At 30.7% G+C, this 25,807-nt stretch overlaps 2 protein-coding genes across 3 annotated transcripts in view; one reads left to right on the top strand and one right to left on the bottom strand.

Moving 5' to 3' along the window:
• LOC139511883 (homeobox protein Hox-B5b-like) overlaps window positions 1-23,320 on the top strand; it is a 61,908-nt gene extending 38,588 nt beyond the window's left edge. For both annotated transcript variants that reach the window (XM_071299021.1, XM_071299022.1), the window contains exon 3: window positions 21,180-23,320. In XM_071299021.1, the coding sequence (XP_071155122.1) occupies window positions 21,180-21,469 (290 nt within the window). In that variant the 3' untranslated portion in view covers window positions 21,470-23,320. The remainder of the gene's footprint in view (window positions 1-21,179) is intronic.
• Window positions 23,321-23,784: 464 nt separating this feature from the next.
• On the bottom strand, window positions 23,785-25,520 carry LOC139511882 (uncharacterized). The gene is made up of 2 exons (XM_071299020.1): window positions 25,040-25,520; window positions 23,785-24,509 (listed from the first exon to the last, which is right to left on the bottom strand). The coding sequence occupies exons 1-2, from the start codon at window positions 25,289-25,291 to the stop codon at window positions 23,865-23,867; spliced, it is 897 nt and encodes a 298-aa protein (XP_071155121.1). The 5' UTR covers window positions 25,292-25,520; the 3' UTR covers window positions 23,785-23,864.
• Between the last annotated feature and the right edge of the window lie 287 nt (window positions 25,521-25,807).

Here is a 25,807-nt window from a genome sequence, read left to right as displayed (position 1 = left end):
AAATTATTTGTATAGATTGCACATGCTTTCCATATATGTCGTAGGTATACGTATCTCAGCTCGTTTTTCTTTTGAAATATACATACCAACATATACGTGCATTATTTAAAAGCAAAATACATTGTTTGTATAGACTGTACGTGTGCCTGTATTTGTCAGAGGAATAAGTATTCCATCTCGTTTTGTTTGGAAATACGCATAACAATATGTTCAAATTACTTTCATAATTTAAAAGCATCCTTTTTATAGACTGCACATGTGCCTGTGTTGTCCTTTGTACATATATCGTAAGCATTAGTATTTCATCTCGTTATTTTTGGTAATACACAAAACAAAATTTAAAAGCAAAATACATTGTTTGTATAGACTGCACATGTGCCTGTGTTGTCCTTTGTATAAATGTCGTAATCATTAGTATTTCATCTCGTATAAATATTTGGTAATACACAAAACAAAATATACGTTCATAATTTAAAAGAAAAATACATTGTTTGTATAGACTGCATATGCGCATGTGTTGTCCTTTGTATAAATGTCGTAATCATTAGTATTTCATCTCGTAATATTTGGTAATACACAAAACAAAATATACGTTCATAATTTAAAAGAAAAATACATTGTTTGTATAGACTGCACATGCGCATGTGTTGTCCTTTGTATAAATGTCGTAATCATTAGTATTTCATCTCGTAATATTTGGTAATACACAAAACAAAATATACGTTCATAATTTAAAAGAAAAATACATTGTTTGTATAGACTGCACATGCGCATGTGTTGTCCTTTGTATAAATGTCGTAATCATTAGTATTTCATCTCGTAATATTTGGTAATACACAAAACAAAATATACGTTCATAATTTAAAAGAAAAATACATTGTTTGTATAGACTGCACATGCGCATGTGTTGTCCTTTGTATAAATGTCGTAATCATTAGTATTTCATCTCGTAATATTTGGTAATACACAAAACAAAATATACGTTCATAATTTAAAAGAAAAATACATTGTTTGTATAGACTGCACATGCGCATGTGTTGTCCTTTGTATAAATGTCGTAATCATTAGTATTTCATCTCGTAATATTTGGTAATACACAAAACAAAATATACGTTCATAATTTAAAAGAAAAATACATTGTTTGTATAGATTGCACATGTTCATGTGTTTGTCCTTCGTATATTATGCCGAAAGCATCTCATCTCGTGTTCTTTAAACATGCATCGTCATTTTATTCCCTCGCCTTTTCCGTGTGAAATTATAAAAAGAACAGAAAGTGGGCTAATGGATATTAATATTGGATTTTCAAAATTTTCAAAGATAAAAAGAAATGTTGTTTAATTTGTAGGTTAATGTATTATTGATTATTATTGAACAAGCAAAAGTAAGATAAACAATATCATACAAAAACAGTTGATAACCAAACGATTGGACCAAATATTAACGAACGTTTGAGTCGTCTGCTCAATTGTGTACTTTTCGGTATTTGGTCATTCAATGGCCGGTCAAATTTGTAGACGGAAGTAATTATTTTTTGATACTTTTAGATTTGTTTGTATTGATTTTTGTTGTTTTAAGTAAAGAGAAGTAGAAACAAATAACTCATCTCCTAAAACAATACCAAACAAATCAATGCAAAGCCATAATTTATATTTCTGTCAGTGGAAGAAAAACTTGAAATGAAACCATTTACGTCTTAGAACGATGATTACAGATTGTCAATGGTGTAATAATCAATATTCATTTAACATTTCACACATATTCCAGACACTATAATTTTTTTAGATGCATATTATTTTAGTATTTTTCAATACAAAAACCAAATTAAGAAATTGATAATTCATGGAATAAGAGAAAAATCATTCTTAAATAAATAAGAAATGAATTACTATCAAATATGCATTATTAACTTGAATATGTGGACTAAAAAATGTATCGCAATCAAAACTATAACTTATTGCAACTAAATAATTTTTAATAATTAGAAATGGATAATTCTTCTTCCTATTCCAAAACTAAAAAAGGTCGTATCACCCTTAAAATTCATAGCATGAAATTATTTATTTTTCTGGTTGCGTTTTTCTTAAATTTAGCAGGTCGTAAATATATACATTTATTTTCCAAAATTCCCACGATTTAGAAACAATTTAGAATTGTTCATGTGTTGTATATCCTTTTATCTTATCCTATATAAGAAGGACTGTAAATCATTACAAAACTAAACAAAGTGGAAAAAAGAAACAGGCTTTCTAAGACAGATTGTTGAAAGGATTGATTTATACAAATCAGATATATTGTAACATTTCCGTGAGAAATCAAAGAATGTTTTCAAAATATTTAATGCTCAATTTTGCCAAATAATAGTTCAGTAAAGCTAACAAAACGACTGTAAAATTGTCAAAGAGGTCGGAGTCTGCGATACTCCTTTTGTTCTGTGATGTATAGTTTTGTTTGAAGTTATGTGATAAATTTCTCTGTGACGTAAAATCGATGGTGAAAACTACATAATAACATTAAATATAACTGCTTATTATTGCATTAACACAAAAATAAAAGATAAGTTACATGTTTGATGTTTTAATAGTAGAATAACGATTTTTATAGATTTTATCTTAACACCTCAAGATTTGCTGAAATAATATTTCAAATTTACTGAAAGCTAACATTTACTTATGAATTGCTTTAATCATCACAAAGAATTTATTAGAATTGCAAGTTTCTTAATTTATTTATTTGTTTATTTTACTTTTTATATTAATTATTTATTTGTTTTAAATAATTACGTGTTTATTTATTTTTTTCATTTATTAAATGTATATGTTTTAAACCTCCTGACTATTGAAAAATTCATAAAATGTGACAAGTTAAAATTTTCATTTTCAAATGTTCACTAATATTAATTATCTTGTACGAATTATTTGTTAAACTTTTTTAATAACATTTCAATATTTAAAAAAAAATAACAATAAGCAGAATCTTAGAATCTTTATAGTAGGCACCCATTGTTTGTCAGCAAAATTCTTAAACATATCTATTATTTAAATTTAGGCTGCTGTAGCTAAATATCATATTATATTGTAAATTTTCTTTTAAATATGTTAAATAGCATCTCCAATGTGTTTCCATAAAATATATATATCGTTTTATAATATGTAATTCTACAAACTTCTTTTGTATTCTGGGTTTTGTATTTATATGTAATCAAACAAATATCTGTCCGATTAGTTGGACCCTTAAATATTAAAAATACAGGACAGAGTTCAACAAAGGATGTAGGACATTTCCTTTAAAAAGCAATTAAATTAATTATACAATACGAAAATTATCATAGAAAAATCTCCATTTCTACTATGCGTTTTATTGCAACTACGTTATTGTTTTATAGTCGACTTCTAATTTCCCGTATAGACTATATGAATAACGATACTATTATGTAGCTGCAGTGCAATATTAAGAGTTCGTCCCACTTTGAGAACGTGGTTAATTCTAACTATAGCCTGAAATTATTTCACATGTCCATGTCTTAGAAAATCAATCAGAAAATTTCTTTGATCCTTTTAAATTGGATGCCCTGGATTTCTACAAAATTATTTTGAAACAGAGTTCACCTCCATCGCAGAAAAGGGGATACTGAACAAGTGTGTTCTGTATCGACAACATCCTCAGACCCCCCCCCCCCCCCCCCACTTTTAGATACTGATATAATACTATAGGTATATCTTGTACGTATTCTTCCCAAACCAATGATTCATTGTTTATATTTTTATACTTAACGTCTATTTATAAACTGCAATAACAAAGCCTGAAATATACATTTGTAGAAATATACATTTACAAAATGTATAAAGACAAAATTACAATAGAAAATGTATACGTAAAAAGAAACGCAAAAAAGGGAAAATTATTTTTGTAAAAGTTAACTGCTAGAATAACTAATTTCAAGATTTAAAAAAAAAACAACGTTGCTGCTTTAATTTTTTCCTTGTGGTTTTGGGTTATGCATTTTTATCTTCATATTGTATCATTTTCAATGTGTTACAAGTTCTTTATAGTTAATAACACAATAAAGCAATTGATTTTTATTTTATTTGGATTTAAATGCAGTGATGCACTAAAACATATCTTAATGAAAGTGTTAAATTACCAAACGTTTAAAACGTTAAAAGAACAATACCTCCCCCCCTTTTTCCCTAAAAAAAAAAGGAAAACAAGAAAAGCAAAGGAACGCCTATATCTTTGCTTATTTGATATTTTCAATCCCTTTTTAATGTAAGAACACTGATACTGCAAGTGCAAACCTCTATCCAACTGTATAAGTCGACAAAACACACAAATGACAGTCCCCCTTTTTTTTGTAAGATTACTAGGTCAAGGTTTTTTATTTCTGGATAATTAATTATGTTACACAAGTATGCAGATATGACAGACATTGCTGAATGACGTCTTTAATGAGATATACTTTACCTGCCATTAGCGTTCGCCTACTCTAATTTTTTTAAGTCGGAAAATGCTGTTTGTACCAGGCAACTGTTTTGATGTAAGTTAGAAGTAGTACACCATCTTGAATTATGATGGTTTCATCATTTGTTCACTCGTCATTACTCATCATGTATCTACTTTACTTAGCTTAATCATACTAGTTTTACTCGTCTTAAAAAGGGACGACAGAAAGGGGGGGGGGGGGGGGTAAACAAAAATAGCCTGACCTTGTAACAAACTGACAATAAGATAGGAGGCAACTGAATGATTAGGCCAATAACAGTGATCTGTATCAATGTTCATATAACAAATAATGAAAGGAAAGTATATATAACTGTAAGTGTTTCCCGCAATTTTTAGAAAATATTTTAATCAGAAACAGTTTCACCAAAAACATGAGTAAGGGAATGGAAATACAAAAACAAACGAGTATTGTATGTTGAAACCATCACCATTTCTATTTACTTGTTTGCCTGAATACACTACCCTTGTATATTTTCTTTCTTACTTGGAACATATAATTGAATGCCTAAATAAAGCACATTGTTACATTTTTGATTTTCATGTACTCTTGTACTTATCCATATATTGGTCTGGTCGTTTTTCAAACGCACTTTCATGATTCCATCCACTTATTTGTATGCCGAAAGCAGCCCCCTCGAACTAATCACCAGACAGATATGTAATATATCCAGACATATCAATATACAAGACTTAACATGTTATTGACAACATTGCTGATTGTTTTATAAGATCATTAACCTGTACTATGTAAAGTTAAATGTTGATATTCAATTAAACCCTGACATACTCAAATAAAACAATAAAATTGTTTTTGAAAACATCTTGTGCCTTGAAAGTGAACCTTACATAGTAACCGAAACAGAAAATGTCTTTACTTTTTGTCTGTTTTCTCTTTTGCTTTGGCGTTGATTGTTTGTCTTTGAATTTTTGCTTTTGATTGACTCCATGTCGTATTTACCACCCTTTTCTAACAGTCAAAATCTAGCTTTTTAAAACATATTCAATATATTATATAGATATAGGAAGATGTGGTGTGAGTGCCAATGAGACAACTCTCCATACAAATAACAATTTAAAAAGTAAACCATTATAGGTTAAAGTACGGCCTTCAACACGGAGCCTTAGCTCACACCGAACAACAAGCTATAAAGGGCCCCAAAATTACTAGTGTAAAACCATTCAAACGGGAAAACCAACGGTCTAATCTATATTAACAAAACGAGAAACGAGAAACACGTATATATTACATAAACAAACGACAACTACTGTACATCAGATTCCTGACTTAGGACAGGTGCAAACATTTGCAGCGGGATTAAACGTTTTAATGGATCAATATATATTAACTGGTTTTTGATAAGGAAAAACAATATACTCTGCATTCAACATTATCTTGCTTGCTTCTTTGACAAAGGACCATGTTATTTAAACAAAAGTATTGCTTAAAAGAGTAAACATAATGTATATTATGTATATTTTTAACAAAGGTTCCTACGCCATCAAGCAAAGTTGACCTTATAGATGACTTTTTAAGTCCCTTTTGGACATATATTATAGCTCTTCAATTTTTAGGTTTTATAAATCATTCGCCTTGATTTTGTTTAGTTTGAGCGATCCTGGTGAGAGTGCGTGTGAATTTGGAGAAGTGTTTAATTGGTGTTTAACACAACTTAATCTAGGTATCGCAAAATGCTGTCAATATTTCAGATCCCTAATAATCATAATTGGTTATTGGTAACAAGAAGAAAAGCAAGAGCACCCTATACCTAAAATAAACAATATGCATACATTTTTGTGTACAAAGATTAAGTATCACACTCATCATGCTGGTTCATATGTCGTCCTGAATAAATATAAAATATTTGCCACTGGACGTTAAGGAACCAATAATCAACCAATCAATCAATTGGCATACATGTACTGACCACAATTGAACGTATTTGTAATGTTTTTACAAAATTTAGGAAATGCACGACTAGTTAGATAATACAGTCTCCTTTCTTCAGATTTATGTTTTAAATCATGTCAAAATCTAGGAAAGATTATGATGAAGATCCTAAATTTAGGAGCACCTTTAAAAAAACGTCTGTACCTGCTATGTTTTCATTATTTTTATACACATGATATACCAGTTAAATGTTTTAAACTTTAATTCTTATTAAGTTGTATGCCTAAAGCTCCCCAAAATTACCACATAATAAAAAAAACAAGCTAGAATATCTGCCTAACCAATGTTAAAGGATACTGTTATGCCACAAGTAAAAACACCATTCTGCTGACTAAAGCTTCAGAGTTAGCTCCCTTATGTGTTTCAGAGTTTACTCAAACTTCAATTTCGAAAAAGCAAGAGAAAACTTAATCTAATAATTGTTTTGAAAAACTGAAAAGACCTATGTTACACTTTGTAGTACATTGAAGAAAAATATAGCTTTAGAAAGCTGCTATAAAACATTCTTTGTGAAACAGCTGTAGTAATCAGCGATGATTAAAAACTCAAAACATTAAACAATAAATCCTTGAAGAGTTCTTGTAAAACGGAGATTATATATTATATAAATGGGAAACAATTGAATGTAATCATTTGCACATTTGAACAATTACAACACTTTGAGATGTGTATTACAATAAGACATCATTAATATATTATCGAATGTTAAAGAACATCATTTGATAGTTCATCAACCTGTTAACATTTATGCAAATTAGGTCCGCCTATTGATCAGTTCCATTTGTCTCGTAAAATCTAAATTTAATATAACTTTGTATTATATTTCATCATAAATGATCAAAACGTCATTAATATTCAACCTTCGTTTGTCAAATAAATGTTAGTATTCTATAATTGAAAGGTATTAAAAGTATATGTAACCTTTGTGTATTATGTGTTACATTTTGTAGAAAGAAAAAAAAACATGTATCTTATTATATAACCTTTTCACACATTTTGCAGCGATGTCGTAACCGGTTTATGCTGATGTGACGGAAAGAAAACACCAATCAGTCAATCAATCAATCAAATAAAAATTCATTAATCACGTTTGCGTTTAAGATTGGGACATTCATCTTTTTCGAAATGCGAAAATTTCAGACCTATAGCAATTGTCTTCTAAAAGTGAAAACTGGAAATTATGTTTATGATCATGAATGAATACCGGAAACTATATTCTATAGTACTCTTATAATGGTAAATTATGACATATTCGATAGAACAAAACAAGTATTAACCCTTGTTTGCGTACAGTTCGTTCCATTGGAACCATTTTAGTCGTAAATATGTAATTCAAAATAAAAAAATGTATCATCCTAATACAAGGACTTATTTCTTTCTATAGTGACAATTTTATGAAAGTTTTATCACAAATATCTTGACGGCCATCAATCTATGTACTAATTTTTTAAGTGATGAGAAAAATCGCCTAATCACTTATCATTCTTACGCCTTTAGATGTGATTACGTCTACTTAACCATTACTGCTATTTATACATAGCCAAGTAATCTAGAAAAAAAAATAATTTAATGACTTCAAGATTTACTTAAATAAAAATGTGAATGCATATTCTCTGATTTGTCTTAATTTATTCCGTCTTCTAACATGACATCAATCTTATGAAGTGGCGGCCATTTATCAGATAACATACGGCTATATTTCAATTTTATGTATTCCTAATTGAAGAAACTAAAGTGAATCTCAAGTTAAGGCCCATAAAACAGATTGTCGTTGATACAAAGGCTACGGAGTATGTCAGATACGGAGGAACATTTATAACTTCTTTAAGCTTTATGTTGATCGCTAATGGGAGTTGAAATGCTTGATACTTATGATATCTTTAATTTTCATCTCATTAACATAAATTGTGTTTGGCTAATTATCACATATTAAAAAAACTGTATGTTTAAACGTCATCTCTATGAGGGAGGAAGTCCATACCATATTTATGGCTTTTTATTTCTTTATTTTTGAACTAAATTCTATAGATCAAAGGTTTGGGGTATAAACATTAAAAGTATTATGCAAAATTATTTGAAACATGAGTTATTAAAAAAAATTTAAACCACTAAGGCCAAGGGAGAGATGAATTATTCAAATGTTATGTACTGTGGATTGAAAGATAGCAAAATCTTCTATAGCATCTAGAAAATATTATTAATGTTCACTTTCTTCAAAAATTTATGTCAAAATCCCTCACTGTTTTAATTTGTGGTTTATTTTGGTTTCCTTTCCTTTTTAATATTGTCGTATCAAATAGTTTGATAACTAATAAGTGCAATAGTTCAATGAAGTTCCTATGCAATGTCTACTGTTTTTTTTTTATACTGGCTGATAAAATAAATATAGTGGAGGTAGAAAATATTCAAATCTCCTGTATTGCCAGGTTGATTGTCTATGCCCACATAAGTTATGAATAATGTAGTAGTCAGTGATATGGCCTGTTTCTATAACTATAGATGTAATACCCATATATACTATGGGTATTCCATCTATGCTATAACGATTCAACGAAAAACTCCCTGTGAAATATTCCGAATAGATTTGGCGGGAAATCACACGCGACAATGGATCATCTGCTATTTATCAAAGATCTATCAAACTGATATTAAAATGTTAAGTGAATGAAAGGCTTCGATATAAGACAGTATTACTAAAGGTCTCTTTTATTATCAGTTTGAATGTCCCTCCGGTATCTCAGTCGTCCCCCCCTTTTTTTTTTTAGCCTTTTCGTCCTTTAGCTTAAAGCGATTCCAATACACGTAAACACAAAAATCTAAAACAAATGGTAAATTTCACTGTGATAGCGGAAGAAAATGAAGACATCTCTTTTCTTGGTCTATTAATCTACTTTAACATTATTATTGATTGTGTTTCTTTCATAAGTTTTATAGACTCTTCTTCTGAATAAATTGTACGCCCTTGCATTTTGCACTCAAATATATTGATGCGATGTCTTTGCAAAAGAACAGAAATTAATAATAGCAATTTATCTTCAAGAGTTCACTGTTTGAATTTTGATATGATAAATAGTAAAACTTCAACTGATTAACAAATCGTTTTGGCTAACACTTAGATTTTAGAAAAATAAGTTTTCGTTATGCTAGAAGATAAAAAAAAAATACTATGCGATGAATTGAAACAGTAACTTAGTTTTTCTGTTCGAGTGAGAGACGCCAGTCAAACAATTTATCTTCTCTGCTTAGACATTTCCAAATTGCAGAAAACATTTCGGTATGTTAACAATCTTCCAAATCATTTACAATTTGTATTGTAAGTGTTTTAAAATACATCCCAAGTCATCGAGATATTTCTTTGTCTATTAATGAAATACTTTGACTTATTGAGGTGACCTTTTTTTTTTAAATCCATTGCTTACGATTTCTTTCCTTCAACAGTATTTTTACATCACATATACATGTGGTCAGTGAATGATTCTAATTCAAAGTTATGGTACATTTACATAAGCAACATAATGTTAAATAATGTTAAATAAAACTAGCAGAAACTAACCGCGATGAAGTAGAAATGCATTAAATGACCTGAAGTATTTTGATGTATACCATATTTTTGTAGGGAATGATTAATTAATTTTAATTTTGGATCTTTCAAAGCATGGGATAGAGTGTATTCTCTCCTTTTCAATTATGTTTATGCCTGAAAATGTGTTTTAATTTGCACTAATACAAGTAATCAGTTATAACATTTCCTGAGTCGGTCATATCTTGTCCAGTACTGTAGGCAATGGTATATAGGGAGAGGTGTCCAACACAAAACAGAAGCAATGTGGTTAATATTACTTTTGTCGGACTATATATATATGTATATGTATCTTTGGAACATTTTGTAATAATTAATGTTTTCATGCCATCATTTTTAGTTAGTTGTCTCCCATTTGTGCTTATTAAGCTTGTTCAGGGTCCCATTAGATTTATATATCTTTAATGCTAAACTATACAACGAACTTTATTTTGAAGAAAGATAAAACAGGGGAAATCCTTTCTATTTTTTCATGGGGTATAATGAAACTTTGAAGTGAATGAAATTATATCTAGCATACATTTATATAAATCTATAGCTTTCTTGTTTTAACACGTAAAGTAGAAAGGCTATTAATTAAATTTCTGATTTCAAATACTTATGCCGGAATCCATATTGCATTAAAAGCGTTGTTATAAATCGTTTACCTTAACGCACAGGTGTTTTGTGGAAGAAAAACTGTCTACCTGAAGTTCTGACATATACGGTGGCATCTAATTTATCTATATAAAATATTAACATTAACACATAATAAATGTTTCACTGCCCTATTACACCTTTAAGTAATTAATATCGGCATATAAACGGAGTAAAACAATACTTCAGAGATTTCACTGACATTGTGAATAAATGTTCTGCTTTAAGTAAAAACAATGTCACCATTAATAATTTAATAGTTTCTAGTATAACATATTGTTGAAACAAAACCAATATCAATCAATTGAAATCTGATTAAGGATTATTATTAACTCCGATGCAGATATACTTGAAATAAAATGCGCATCTAACAAAAGGGCAACTAGAACAATTATTGTGGTAACGTACTATCGATACAGCTCTTCAAACAACTATTGTGGTATCGTACTTTTTGATAGGGCTAATCGAACAACTATTGTGGTATCGCACTATCGATGCGGCTACTTCAGTGAACAACTATTGTTGCATCGAAATATCGATAGGGCTACTCGAACAACTGTTGTGATATCGTAGTATCGATGATCTACACGCACAATTATTGTGGTTTCGTATTATCGATAGGGCTACTCAAACAATTATTGTGGTATCGTAGTATCGATAGGGCTACTCGATCAATTATTGTGGCATCGTAATATTGCTAGAGCTTCTTGAACAACTATTGCGGTATCGTAGTATCGATACGGCTACTCGAACAACTCTTATAGAATTTCGTATTAATTTTGAGACGATAAATTCATATACAGGTTCTGCTTGGGATGCTGGTTCTTAAAAATGGAAAGTTCTCAATGGGAAAAATTGAAATCATCTTTTTTTTTTGGAATCTATTTTTGATGCAAGTCAAGGCATGGAGAAATCTGAACTTTAAATGTGATGTCCTTTATTTCAAGATCAATGGGTTGTGGCAATCAAATTGATCAGCAGTCACTAAACTATGCATATTCAATGAAAGGACACCATCCATATAGCGAAACGTCAATGAAAAGTTCTAGCTTCTTAATGAAATTAAAAATATTGCATCTTTAGACATGAAACCTACTTAAATTTAATGTTATTTTAATTTCGCTTTATGGCGTTGGTTGGTATAGTAGTAGGGTCCACATTCAAATAGGCGTAGTTTTTTTCTCATTTGAAATATTCATGGACAACGCAGATTAAAACTAGTTTTCAAGAAATTATTTTTGAAATTTCAAACCCACTAATGTACTGCTTAAAACCAATGGTTTGTTGTTTTGAGATCAGGAAATCTATCAATTTTATAGATTGTTTGCTAATTTCCAGTTTCGGCTCTTGATAATTTGAAAAAAGCATATGATTTTTCCTCTAACGTGCATTGTAAACTTTTTAATTTCATCTATTCAATTTGGCGTGTTATCCTCAATTTAGTTTCAAATGCTTATAAAAAGGCATTACCAGGACTCACGTTGAAAGCGAAATACTGTTTACATATTTTCCGTACCTGTAAATATGCTAAAGACCCTACAATTTATCTTTAAGATATATACTGACCATGGTCACTTAGATATAAGTATCGAGGCATTTTATTCTAATTACCATTGGTATGTTTATGGTTCACTTAGTGGCTATCGAAATCGACCATCGCAGTCTTTACTGAATCAGACATAAATTGTACAGATGTATCAGAATTCATGTGTATAATTGTCTTAAAAACAAAGAACATATTGAACCAATGAAACCCTTTTTTAATCATAATCAGATGATTATTTTTTAATGCAATATTCTCATGAACAGGTGAACATATTCCTGTTTGTAATGAATGAATAGATCGCTTGTATATATCCATTAATAGGGAATGGAATTATTTATGACTAATGATACAACATTGAGGAAGTTGCAATATTAGAGTCATAAAATTAAGATCAAAATTCAAAATATTCCAAGCGACAGACAACGCCATTTTCAAAAGGAAGAAGAAAAAAGAGAAGAAAGTTATGATTATCTATTATATCGACAATTGTTGTAAGAACTTCGTCTCAATACCTTATGGTGGCAGCTAGAACACTTATCAAAAACCAGCAAAGGAAAAGGAAACGAAATATTTAAACAACAGAAACCCAATAAACATAATTAGTTCACAAGATATAGCATAGAAAACTGAAGACTAAGCAACACGAATTCCCACCAAAAACTGGGGGTGGTCTCAGGTGCTCCGAAAGGTGGATAAGCAGATCCTGCTCCATATGTAACACCAGTAGTATTGATCATTTCATTAGAAACCCGTTAAAAAGTCGTATTCGGTAGGTCACATTCGTGGAAAGGGAACGGGATTGTAGTTACGACATACAGAACATATAAGAACGTCCTTCTATACAGTTATCGTTCTACTGTCCACCTTCTGTGAATAATCGTTTTTCTATACAGCTATCATCATCATCATAGATATGGACATTCACTATAAGGGATCTTCCCAAATTTTATATAGAAACATGCGAAACACAACTTTTTTGAATAATTCCGACGTAGTTTCCTCATAACATTTCTTCATTCACATTTATAGCTAACCTTGCTTATCAAATAATTATTAATTAATAAAAATTGAATACTAAATAGAACAAATTATAAATAACAGTCAAATAATATAGACATTTACAAATGTAGGTTAACAACATAATGACTTCTTCAATTAAGGACCAATCAATCAAAATATTCTAATAAATATTCTAGTGTTTTACTAAAAAGTACAACTGACTTATAAAAAAATCGTCAGCGAGTCTGTAACTACGCCTAAAACATTCGCATTCATTTATGGTCACTTCAAAGTTAACTTCCTAATAATGACAGACGAGATCTTATTGTGCGCAGTTTGACATGATTTGATTGGTAATATATCATTTTTGTTTGTCTTTTTTTGACAAATTACGGCAAACAATTCCGGAAAAATTAGGATTTTCTACTTTACATTGTTCTTTCATTTCACCAAGCATCTCAGTGATTATGCAAAGTCCACAATGCGATTAAGATATTTGGTAAAAAATAAAACTTTTATCTCAGAACCTTGTCTGACAGTCTCTGATCTTAACAATGCAATGGATGAAATTTGTCACAAGTATAATTCATTTATCAAGATTTTAAGAGCTACCTAATGTCAAAAAAATACATTTATATTTCTTAAAGTTGTCCGATACCTGTTGAAGGTGTTGCAATTAATCAAAATTAATAATTTATCATTAATTAAAATCTTAACAACAGATGGAAGCAGGTATTGATAAAATCGGAATCAGTACAAAACAAGGTTACGCAATGGCTTAACATATGATTTTTAATGACTAAATGATTGATGCACATTTTTAATACTTGTCTCATATTGCATAAAACTGTCATATTTTTCTAAAACCTAAACCATAGTCATTGAGTGTCAATAAGGTCCTCAACTTCGATCGTAAGGATTCAATGAGAATCTTCTACATACATTGTACTACTTCGAATAGTTCTGGTAAAATTTCCTTAAACTATCAAAACTACTATCCCAGTACCCTACGAATATCTACACGAGCAGCATGTAATAAATTAATTTTCCAAATTGAACATTGATAAAATCATAATGGACGTGCAGTTCACGTTTGGTACACAGGAACACTTTTACTTTGATGTTCATTGTGTGTTCATTTGTTTTGTGTGTATGTTCTTCTTCTTGAACATCTTATATAATGTTAAAATACGGTTTATTTTTACTTAAACAATAAAATTTTGGGATGCCCATCAAACGATCTAAGTTAAACTAATCCCAACCACATATTAGAGTTGACAAATTGTAGGTATTTATTCGAAATACCACTATACTGGATAAATGCAAAATACCATTAGCATAGAATCAGAAAATACAGGGAAATCCGGATTAGTGAATTGAAAAATTAACAACCCCTTTGAATGTTTAGAACAGAAACAAAATCGAGATTAGTAACAACAAAAAATGTTGATGCATTCACTATGTTGTAACACTTCTTGATAATTACTGCTATCTACACTTTTTTTTTAATCCCCTTCATTTTTCACTTGAACTAATGTGCTACTCGTGTTGATTCCGTGGCTATAGTAGGCTAAAGCAATCGTAGAATCGTGATGAAAATAAAATTGAGACGTCGTATATTATGTAATTGTGTATGATTACTACTTTTTTCTGCTTTGACCTTCAGAAGACAAAATTTTAAGTGGTACATGCATTAAGGACCAATATTTTTCTATAACAAAGCAGCAGTGCAGTGTGTCATGATCGCATGACTATATAAAAGTACCCTATACAGTTTATTATGTAATAATTTCGATACATTAACCTTTGAAAGTTATAGATGTTAGGACTGCTTGATTCAGTCTTTACATGACAACTAGTAATTAACAGATAGCAATTCGGCCTTCGTCTCTATTTTTACACAACCAGTGGGATCTAGAGACATTTTACATATACTAACGTTATGTATCATGCTTTATAGCTAGAATGTTTCTGATCGGAATCACCACATGCGAATTCCGAACCGGTTCCGGATATTAAAATACTTGAACGGTTTGATAAGCTCAGAGGGGAGACAACTTTGGTTTTCATTTAACATACAAATTTGTGGCTTTTTGTCAACTGAGTTTAAATTACATAAAGCCATAATTCATTCTGTTAATAACAAGCGTGAATTAAGATAACCTAAAAACCCTATAAATCAGATCCGCATTCGTTCTTACTGTCCTTATTTCTCCTAAATTAATTTTGTTAAAAAAGAAAACAAAAAGATTCAATTAAATGAAGTGTCCAATCGTTATAAATGTGTTTTCACATCTTTATTAGTGAACGACAGAAGGACATAAATTTAAACACGATCGCGTAATCAGTTGATAATAACAGATGCAGCAGAAAGATATTTAGAATCGCGTTTCACGGTTGATATACTCTCATTATGTTTCCTTTTTTATTTCATATTTGACTTATTGAATTAAAAAAACGTAGTTCAAACAGTCAAACTATAGGTGTATTTTGCGTAATGTCGTGTCACTCGTGTGGTAGTTGTTTCTCTCTCCCTTCGTCGAAACACCTCGTTTTGGGGAAATTTGACTCACAATACTTTTATTACTCAGCTTTTCCTCTTAGCATGTGTATAAAATGGAAAGTATGGTCTACTTAACATGCATTTATTTCAAAACTTTCATTACCTAATGGTTGTCAATGTTGACATTTTTTGTTTTCCAAGCGGTAAATGAATTGAACTTTTTAAATTTTCCTACTTAAAATTTTATACTAACAACATATGTAGAAGGTAGTCAATTCGTTTTGCACTTTTCATGGGCATAAGCATAGTTAAACATTGAAATGCACTGTATCCTGATGTGTAACAAATGTGTACCTCCTGTTTATTTATCCTAATTCCATTGTTTTAGTATGTACATACAGGAAATTGTCTTGTATACTATATATATATATATATATATATATAAGATGATATTGAAAAAAATATTATTCAACGATGATAATTAGAGCTGTTTTCAATATTTTAAAACGAAAACACCAGAATAAAAGCAATTAATAGACTGCCTTCTGTTGTGTTAAATATGTTTATCTAGGTTTTTATTGTATTGTGGTTTTAGTATGTTATGCTGTTTTTACATTTGATATTGGATGGTTTGCACTTACAAAAGTTTGATTTTTGTGTTCTGTTGTGTACTACATACAAAGTGCATATCGATTTGCTATTTGCGATGGATCATTATTAGAGTATCCAAAAGCTTGAAAGTCCAATTCTATTTTAACTCGAATTGTTATCTACATACATACATACATGTAGTTTTCCTGCTTCGCGTAAACCCTCCTGTGTATATAGACCAGACTGCTAAACACATCGTTGATAGGGAAGTTGTTTAATATAAATATAACGCACAATGAATATCAGTTTAAAATATGATTTAGACATAAACACTTATTAAAAACATACACTAAAATAAACTTTACAAAGTGCTTCGAATTACATGTACTAGATACTATTCGTCTCGAATGTGTTTGATGGATCATATGTTGGACAAAACATCAACGTAATGAGCTCCATGGCTTTGGAATGTTGAACCCAAATTTTCATTTAACCTTTGTACAAAAATGTAAAGTAGAACTTAATGATTTTCTATATTTACACAGTCGTTTAAAACCTGATACATTTCGTCGAACGTGAGGATATGTTAAAATATGTCTTATTTCATTCCTGTTCATCGGTTGCATGTCGAAGTAGGCTAGATACCTTGTAAATCGTAGTTTACATGATACAACGATATACTAAGTACAGACAATTTGTGTGTTTTTTTATCAGTAACTGGGATTTGTAATGTGAAATCTGGTAAACAATTGTTAATCATGTGTCTTTCTCCTTTTCTGTGTCATTAGTTCAGACAGTTGTTAATTTCCATGTCATCTAGGCTCTAGTGGAGAGTTGTCTCATTGACAATTATACCACATCTTCTTTTTTCATATCTAACTTACAATTGATTTGTGTTATTTAATGTACTGTCCTCATTCTTTTTCTTTTTTAATATGTTTTTTTTTTCAATCTGATATATCAGGAGCCTGCTTATCAAAAATTTCCAAATCAATATCTTAGGACATTATAAAGGATGACTCTGCGAACTATCTTACGACATGGCAGGCACATCAAGGCTTGACTAGGATTATCTGACCTAATACATGTTTGATAAACCCAATTAGGACAGAGATACGTTGGTATTCTAAACTAATGGCGATTCCTATGACAATAAAGACAAGTCCTGGTTCTAAAAACTGCTGAGATCAGCAGTCACCAGTACTGTATATGCAAAATGTGGTTTGTTTTAAAACCATATTAGAATTACTTTAGCGCTTCTAATTCGTTGATAATTATTTCATGAAGGCATTTTTCTTAAAAAGGGGGTTAAAAGAGTACTGATAATTTTTTATAAGAATATGAATGTATCAGCAAAAACATTTTGTAAACTTCTATCTCCTTGCTTCAAAGGGACGTCACGTCAATAGCCTTTCGTGGAAAAAACTCCCTTTTTACCGAACGTAATGCTTTCTTTTTTCTTATTTACAATTTCTATCTAAAAACTAAATTTCAAGATACTTGCATGACTAAAAAATACTTATAAATACAAAATACATAAACAGGACAGTCTCTTATATTAACTATTTAAAATGTTATGTTTTAAAGCCAATTAGAAAGTCTGATCATAAACACAATGCATGTGTATCCTCATTTCTTTTTTTCACAATACTCTTAAATTTTTGGTTGTCATATTCTGGTACGAATGTTAACACTACACTTGTTTTGAATTATAAATATATAACTATGCAAATTTTAATCAGCTGTAAATCATATTCATTTTAGTGTAAAAGTACATGTTAGAAGGTTTTGTTTTATAATTCTGTGCGCAAATGTGTTGGAATGAAGTAACATGTGTACTCGTGTACACTCATTCTGGTTGAAAGAATATGGTTCAAGGGCTTATTAGTCCACGCTGAGGCTTATATGGTACTTTCGGGGCACTACTTTTCTCATATTTATAATTCCACTCCAGCCCTATTTACATAGTAATATACAGGCAGCATTTCATGCTATATTAGTGCAAAATGTAGCTTTCAGTCTTGTTTAATGTCGCATGCACATTAATTGACATAAAAGTTATCATAGATATCAAATTTTCAAAATAGACTCGTACAAATAGTAACTTGGGACCCTGACTCACTACTCGGCAATGACGCGGAACTAGCAAATGTTGGATGCGGATTTCAGGCTTTTACTAAAACTTTCTTTCTACAATTGTCTAAATTCCTAGTCCGTGTAAGCTTACGGACAACCACTGTTTTTTTGCTGCAGCTGGTCAAGCAACAATGATGTGCTACGATTTGAAACACCTTGCTGGTTATATATTGTGATTTAGACGTCTTTTAGATTAGTTGACACTTCTCAATGACAATTATTATCCTACGGTGAGAAAATGAGGCCGTAAATTCTACATAAATGGACTGTAATGTTAATTAGAAGGACATAAAACAATTCACGCGTGGTGAAATATGTGACTCTCGTCTGCTCTTCCCTTTGTCAATGGCGGATCATTGAATATAAGTTATGTTCGTTTTAGCGGAATTTTGTGACCCTTTTCATTGGCCGATTACCGTTTTTATTTTTATTTATGATTAATGGAAATTTTGGAAGTATATCATTTTACAGATTGAGTTTGTGTCGATTATTAGATATAAAATCATTTTTATGCATAATTTAGAATTATTATATATTTATTGAGACCCACTGATATACTGGTGAATGTAAAATTTAGCAGTTAGTGCCGCATGAAGGGGTGTGGGCGTAGAGGGCGTACGCCAAATCTTGATTGGAAAAAATATAATTTGAGAGTAAAATTTGAAAAAAAAATATATAAATAAGCAGTTTTCAGCAATAACGCCCCCTTTCAAAAATCATAGATCCTCCCTAGGATATCACAAAACTTAAAATATCTTCTTTTTTATATATACAACGTAATATGAAACATTCAGAACGAACAGTCCGATAACCCCCGAAGTATTATAGGCCTTGAAATAAATGTTTATGAACATTTGATTAAAATATTGTGTTGATTCTCTGCCTGATAAAAGCAAGAGTTCACGTTTACATGAAACGAATTAAACAATGTTTTTTTTTGTTCATTTACAAGTGAAATACATTTTTTATCTAATAATTCTTTTTTTGTAAGTTCTCATTTTATTCTAAGGTCTCTATAAGCAGACATATATTATTAATGCCAAGTAAATACGTGTTGATGTTCGTACCTGCTATAAGTGTGCACAACAACAAAATATCAATCATTTTTTGTGAACAAGGAAATGAGGCATTTGACTTAAGACACATGTTAATTGGCTTTTAACAACCTATACCTGTTAATTATTAATGATCATTTGAAACACACCTTATATTTTCACCTAAAAATAGAGAACTTTAGTATCTGATCTAGAGCGATCAACCTTATTGCGTTACGTGCCGCTGTACATTTCAGAAATAGATATAGTTGTTGATTATAATCTGGAAAAATAAGGTATATATGGTTAATTCATATGTAATAATTCATATTTGTTGAATATTGAGGTCATGTAATTAATCTAAATAACACCTACTAGTACCTTTGATGTTGTGAAATATGACCTTGGCAATAGAATAATAGTTCTAGGCTTTGATTTGCTTATCAGCACTACAGACAAAAAACAAGAAATCTATTCTGTTTAACTCTAATTAAATAAAACTTGATGTCTGTTGTCTGACTGATATACTCTCGAAATACCCTATTACACTGAAACTGTAATAAATAAAATTATATTAAATTTATTTTCCACGCCATTAGTGAAATAGAAATAGAAATGATTGATTTGGGTGTTGTTTGTTTAAAGTCCAGTGGCAAATGTTTCATGAATATTGAATAACGAAAAATGAAAATAAAAATAATGTAAAAATGCGCCTTATTAATTCTTCAATCATTTGTAAATAACTGTGATATAAGTGTACCTGCAATTTGGCAATTTGTTGATTTAAGATGAACATTGTGATTAATTATAACTTTTTGCAATAGTTTTTTCACAGTGCTATTTGTCAATGTTATATATTAAATTATGTTTTGTATATTTTGTCACACTTCTTTTGACTTTTGACCCCACAACTAATTTATATAATAAAAATAAATCGTCAGCATATTTGTAGAAAAGTTTATCCTATATCAAAACAACAAACTACCAATCGAATTTATTCGTCATAATAAAGTACATTTAAACTATAACAAGAAAATGAAATAGCCTACCTACAAAACAAGAGGTTAAATAGTGACTATACATCATAATATAGAATACATGAATGTTTAAGTTGACAAATAATCATACTAAGTGTAATCTTATTTCCCGAAAACTCATAAATTCTAGACAACCAAATGGAATTTTATAACAACTTGTCATTTCACTCATAAGATATCCATAAATGTATATTGGAAAATGGCACGTCTTATGTGAATTCATCAGTTTGGTCCAATGCGTGGAGACATTTCTGTCCAAAGGCAAAACCTACAGAACTCTCCTGTGGTTACGGTTGTCAAAATGACTAGACCTTTTTGTGATTTCTGAGAGTTTACTTTGCTGTTTTCTCAGGTTTTCTGATGAATTTATTTATATTTAATGTCTATATATTCGTGATATGAATAAATGGATTAAAGGTCGATACTTTATAGAAAATACCCACCTTTTTAACCAGTATATATCACTACAAAATGATACAACAACTAAGTTGATGGAACCGCTACCAGAAAGTAAAAATTCCCGCCATTTTATTGAATTCCGAGTGAATTTGCAGAATATTAACTTATGATAGATGTGCCCACCCATTTCAATTTATTTACTGCTATATTGCTAATATAGGTGGGATTTTACCTTCTTTTAAAAATATACTTTATTTACATTTTCAGATGGTGCAGACGCTGACTCAAAAAGGTCACGGACATCTTACACAAGACACCAAACATTAGAATTAGAAAAAGAATTTCACTACAACAAGTACCTCACACGACGACGAAGAATTGAAATTGCGCATGCGCTTAATCTGACAGAGAGGCAAATAAAAATTTGGTTTCAAAATCGCCGAATGAAATGGAAGAAAGAACATAAACTTTCACATATTGCCAAGAACATGAACTTTTGTAATGCGCTGGAGAAAGCATCGCAACAACGTGACCACGAAATGAAAAGTGCATTGTAGGATATTATGTAAATTATGTCGCTAGTGGCTCTCCATAGGAGAACATATTTAAGTAAAAGAAACAGTCCCCGAGTGAATATTGAGAGCTAAAAGTGCTATTTGTAATTGTTATTAAATAGACTGAGAATTGACAGGAAATATTGAACACTGTATAGTGGGACTGTTTATAGCACGTGATATGGACAAACCAAGGCAGAGCATGATTCTACTATCATTTTATCATTTGAAATCCATTGATATTATACGAGAACACCAAGGTTGTACGGGTACTACTAATAAGTAAAGACTGCATTATATAATGGTCCAGTCAAATAGACCACTTGTAAAAGACAAGTGATTCTAATTAATGTAACAGTACCTTTTATACACAGCTAGTAAATCATATATGAACGATAGGCAAACTATTTTTTCTCCATCTGAAATTTTCCGAATATTTGCCCATTTTATTTATTCTCGGAAAACGAACCGCAAATACCTAGTTTATACAGAAAAAAAAATTAAACAAAGTTGTATAAAAATAAATATGTTCCATTTAGGGACAAAGTTGTATTGATAATATTAAAAACGTAATTGTCAAATGAATGTAAATATTTTCAAAGATAGCGAGTATGTAATTATCATTTGAAAATACTCTTCATAGTTTCTTTTCAGTTCGTCTTCATGCCATTACATTATATCAAATATCTAGGTAGTAAGCTACAGCCTCGGTTCCAAATCAGGGTAAACAAACATTTTGATGAATAAGAATATGTTGTTATATGTAATAGAATGTTATTTTTGTGTATGATCGGTGATGTTTCTTAATATGTCATATTAGATCCGGTATATGATATCAGCAATTATTATATATTTTAGTTTTACTACAAATCGATTGTCATTTTTTACATGAATTATCTTCCTTCAATTGTTCAATAATTTATTTAAATTATCTCCCTTCAATTGTTCAATAATTTACATAAATATCTCTCTTCAATTGTTCAATAATTAACATAAATTATCTCCCTTCAATTGTTCAATTATTTGATATAAATTATCTCCCTTTAATAGTTCAATATTTTATTTACAATCGAAATAATGTTCCCAATTCTGGTATTATATGTATTAGGCATGTGTCATTTTCTTGTAATTTTACTTTTGCTTTCACGATATGAATCAATGTCTGTATTTGTCAGATAATCGGAGCAGTTCACGTACGTGTAGGTTCTAGAAGCACATGCCAGAAAACGTTGGATGTTAATCTTGTGTATACTTTTTATTCCACAAGTACTTAGTATTTGAACATATGTGTCACAATGATCCAGCCATTTGCAAATACTCTTATACTATAATACCTTATGTTATTTAATATAAAAGATAGAACGTCTTTTCCTGTCCAAAAGTAACGAGAGTTTGGACAATTTTTTGGAAAAATTTAAACTTTTAAAATTAAGAGTACTCAAAAACATCACTTTTGTTCATTTTTATTATTTTTCCGCTATAAAATCAACAAACAGTATATCGTCATATTTGTCTTTGAAATTTGGTTTTGGTGTTATTGTAAAGCTTATCAAACTAAATTTACTGTGGTTCTAAAATTGTGTTGGGGTGCATTGTAGTTTTGCAAATATTGAGTAACCAGGTGCGAGTATAGTAAAATACTCTTTATAATTATAAAATACTATATATTATTTTCTTCGCAGTGCGCAAGGAAATATACCCTAAAGACCAGAATTTTATGTAAAAAGACACGTTTTTGTGTAATTTATGTTTACTTGTTTGTTTGTTTATTTTGTTTTTGACAGTCAATTGTCTATGATGATAGATTAATGTTATATTTTACTTTTTAAACCATTAACTGCCATTAACACATGACAGAGGCAAAATCCCTTTGATCTTACTGTGGTATAATCTGGATAATGCACGGGTCAGGTGTGCATTAACTACTTCAGTTATTGCACAGGTCACGTCCTTGACAGATGATTATTGTACAGTACTTAATGTTTATTGATTCCATTGCTACTACAGATTTTTGTTTTTCTCTTTTTTGTAAGAAATATCAAGTGGATACATGTATCTATACTCGGACATAACAATAAGTCACTTGATAAAACATCAGAATAGAAAACATACAAAACAAATGTAGTAGCATTACAATCAACAAAATACAAATCTAAATAAGATAAAGAACACAGTTTGATTTAATACTAAAATTATTTTTCCATCAATAAAAAAAAATTGTCATTAAAAAAAATGAAAATAAATTATCATCGACATCTTCCTCATTGTAGTCTTGTTATGTAAGTTATCAGTGTCACAACCCGCTTTTCATACATTTCTATGTACGGCTTAAAAACGACGAAAATTAACAATTCAGTGTTAAACATTGAGAAAAAAATCTGTGAGGTTCACATCTTCGTTACAAAATTGAACACGCAGTTTTGAAAAGAGCTGTTGCTTGGCAGTCCTCGATATTTTCCTTCTGGTTTTGAAACATTAAATGCATTTTCTGTATTTTCAATATCAACTTGTTCAGGAAAAAACTTTCGGATGAATGATTACCAAACACAGACTTGTCCCACAAAATTTCTTCCTGTTCAACTGAAATTGGATCTGCTTGTTTAACATTTATACCATACCCATCTGCTGTTAATTTTTTCATCTGTGCGTCAAGTATTTGTCTAAACCTCAGAAATCTGTCATCAGACTCGTTCAAAAAGTTAAGATTAGAAACACCTTGTGACCGCATTCCTCTTAGAAGTCCAGTTACAAGAAGATAAAGTGTTTTCGCTGGATATTTCTCTCCATTCTTTTTTCGAACTTCTACTACAAATTTTCCTAAAATGCTGTTAATATCTTGAACAGACAAATCCTTCAGGTTTGGTATAATTAAACCACTACCAATTTTAGAATTCTTCCAGTCTTCATAGACATTAACTGCCCATTTTGTGGTTTTCTTTGTGTTTTTGTTCTCAGCATCTTCAATAAGTGTATCAATTTCATTGTCTGTCATTTCTGCAAACCTTGGTTTGACTCCTTGTTCCTGATCTTTAGGTTTTTCATCCTAAAATGAGATAATATCACATAATTTAACACATCGCAGAGGCAAAATCCGGCAGTGGCAAATATTTCATGAATGTTCCGGATGAGAACAATTAAACAGTAAAACTAGTCGGAAGTTTCCGCAAATGATTTTACAAGGGTCTAAGTAGCGGATCCAGAACTTTTTATTAATGGGGGAGGGCTGACTGACCTAAAAGGAGGGGGCGCGCGTCATGTTTCAGTGATTCCCTATATAATTAACCATTTTTTTTTCCACAAAAGAGGGACCCGGGACTCAATCCCTTGGATCTGTCTATAGGTCCACACCTCAAATCATGAAATAATGGGAACTTTTTATTAAAGGGGGAGGGCTGACTGACCTAAAAGGAGGGGGCGCGCGTCATGTTTCAGTGATTCCCTATATAATTAACCATTTTTTTTCCACAAAAGAGGGACCCGGGACTCCATCCCTTGGATCCGTCTATGGGTCTACACCTCAAAGCATGCAATAATGGCTCTGCGCGTGGCAGATAATTCTAAAAAAAGACGTACCTTGACATTTTGGATCTTTCCGTTTTCCGAAGGAACTTGCAACCATAAATCTAAGTCTAGTCCTAGGTCAAATGAAACAGCTGAGGTGTTGATTAAATCTCCAGATGCATTCTCATCCAACACATTACTAGGAAACTCTCCAAAAAAGTCCTCTATATTTACATTTCTCAGTTCCATTTCATCCTCCAATGTTTCTAATACTTGTGATAAGATCATATCATCCTCCGATAATTCATGATGAAATCCATCCATTGCAACGTCTTGTTGGGCGGATGTGATTTATGCGGGAAAATCGTTGACGTCGTTGACGTCATGTGTTAAAACAGTTATTGGCCAATCAAATCGGTATATGTTTTAATTTGCACAGCACGAGATGACCCAATAACCCGAACTCCTTCGTCGTTCGGGTTAAACAGGGTCACTCGAGCTGTGCAAATTAAATCCCATATACCGACTTGCTTGGTCAATAACTATAACATGACTACTTCAAATAAAAAATGAATTGTAATTATTTTCTATCATTTGCCAAACAGAAAGTCAATCAGCTGTTCTTACATTTATTCTGCTTATTGCTGCAAAACTTTGGTCTTGAACCTACCCGATGAAGATTTTTTAATCAACGCCGGTCCGGCGTGAGCTATGAAATCTACTTCAACGAAAACAACATCAATATGACAACATGGATTTCCAAAGATTTACAATAAACAAACCACACCAAAAATAGGACGAACACATACAAACAGCAAGAAAAAGACATACCGTAATATT

This window comes from Mytilus edulis, chromosome 2 (assembly GCF_963676685.1).
Source record: "Mytilus edulis chromosome 2, xbMytEdul2.2, whole genome shotgun sequence".
In the NCBI taxonomy this organism is placed as follows: domain Eukaryota; kingdom Metazoa; phylum Mollusca; class Bivalvia; order Mytilida; family Mytilidae; genus Mytilus; species Mytilus edulis.
The sequence above is the reverse complement of the archived record's forward strand: the minus strand, read 5'-3'. Positions and strand labels throughout refer to the sequence as shown.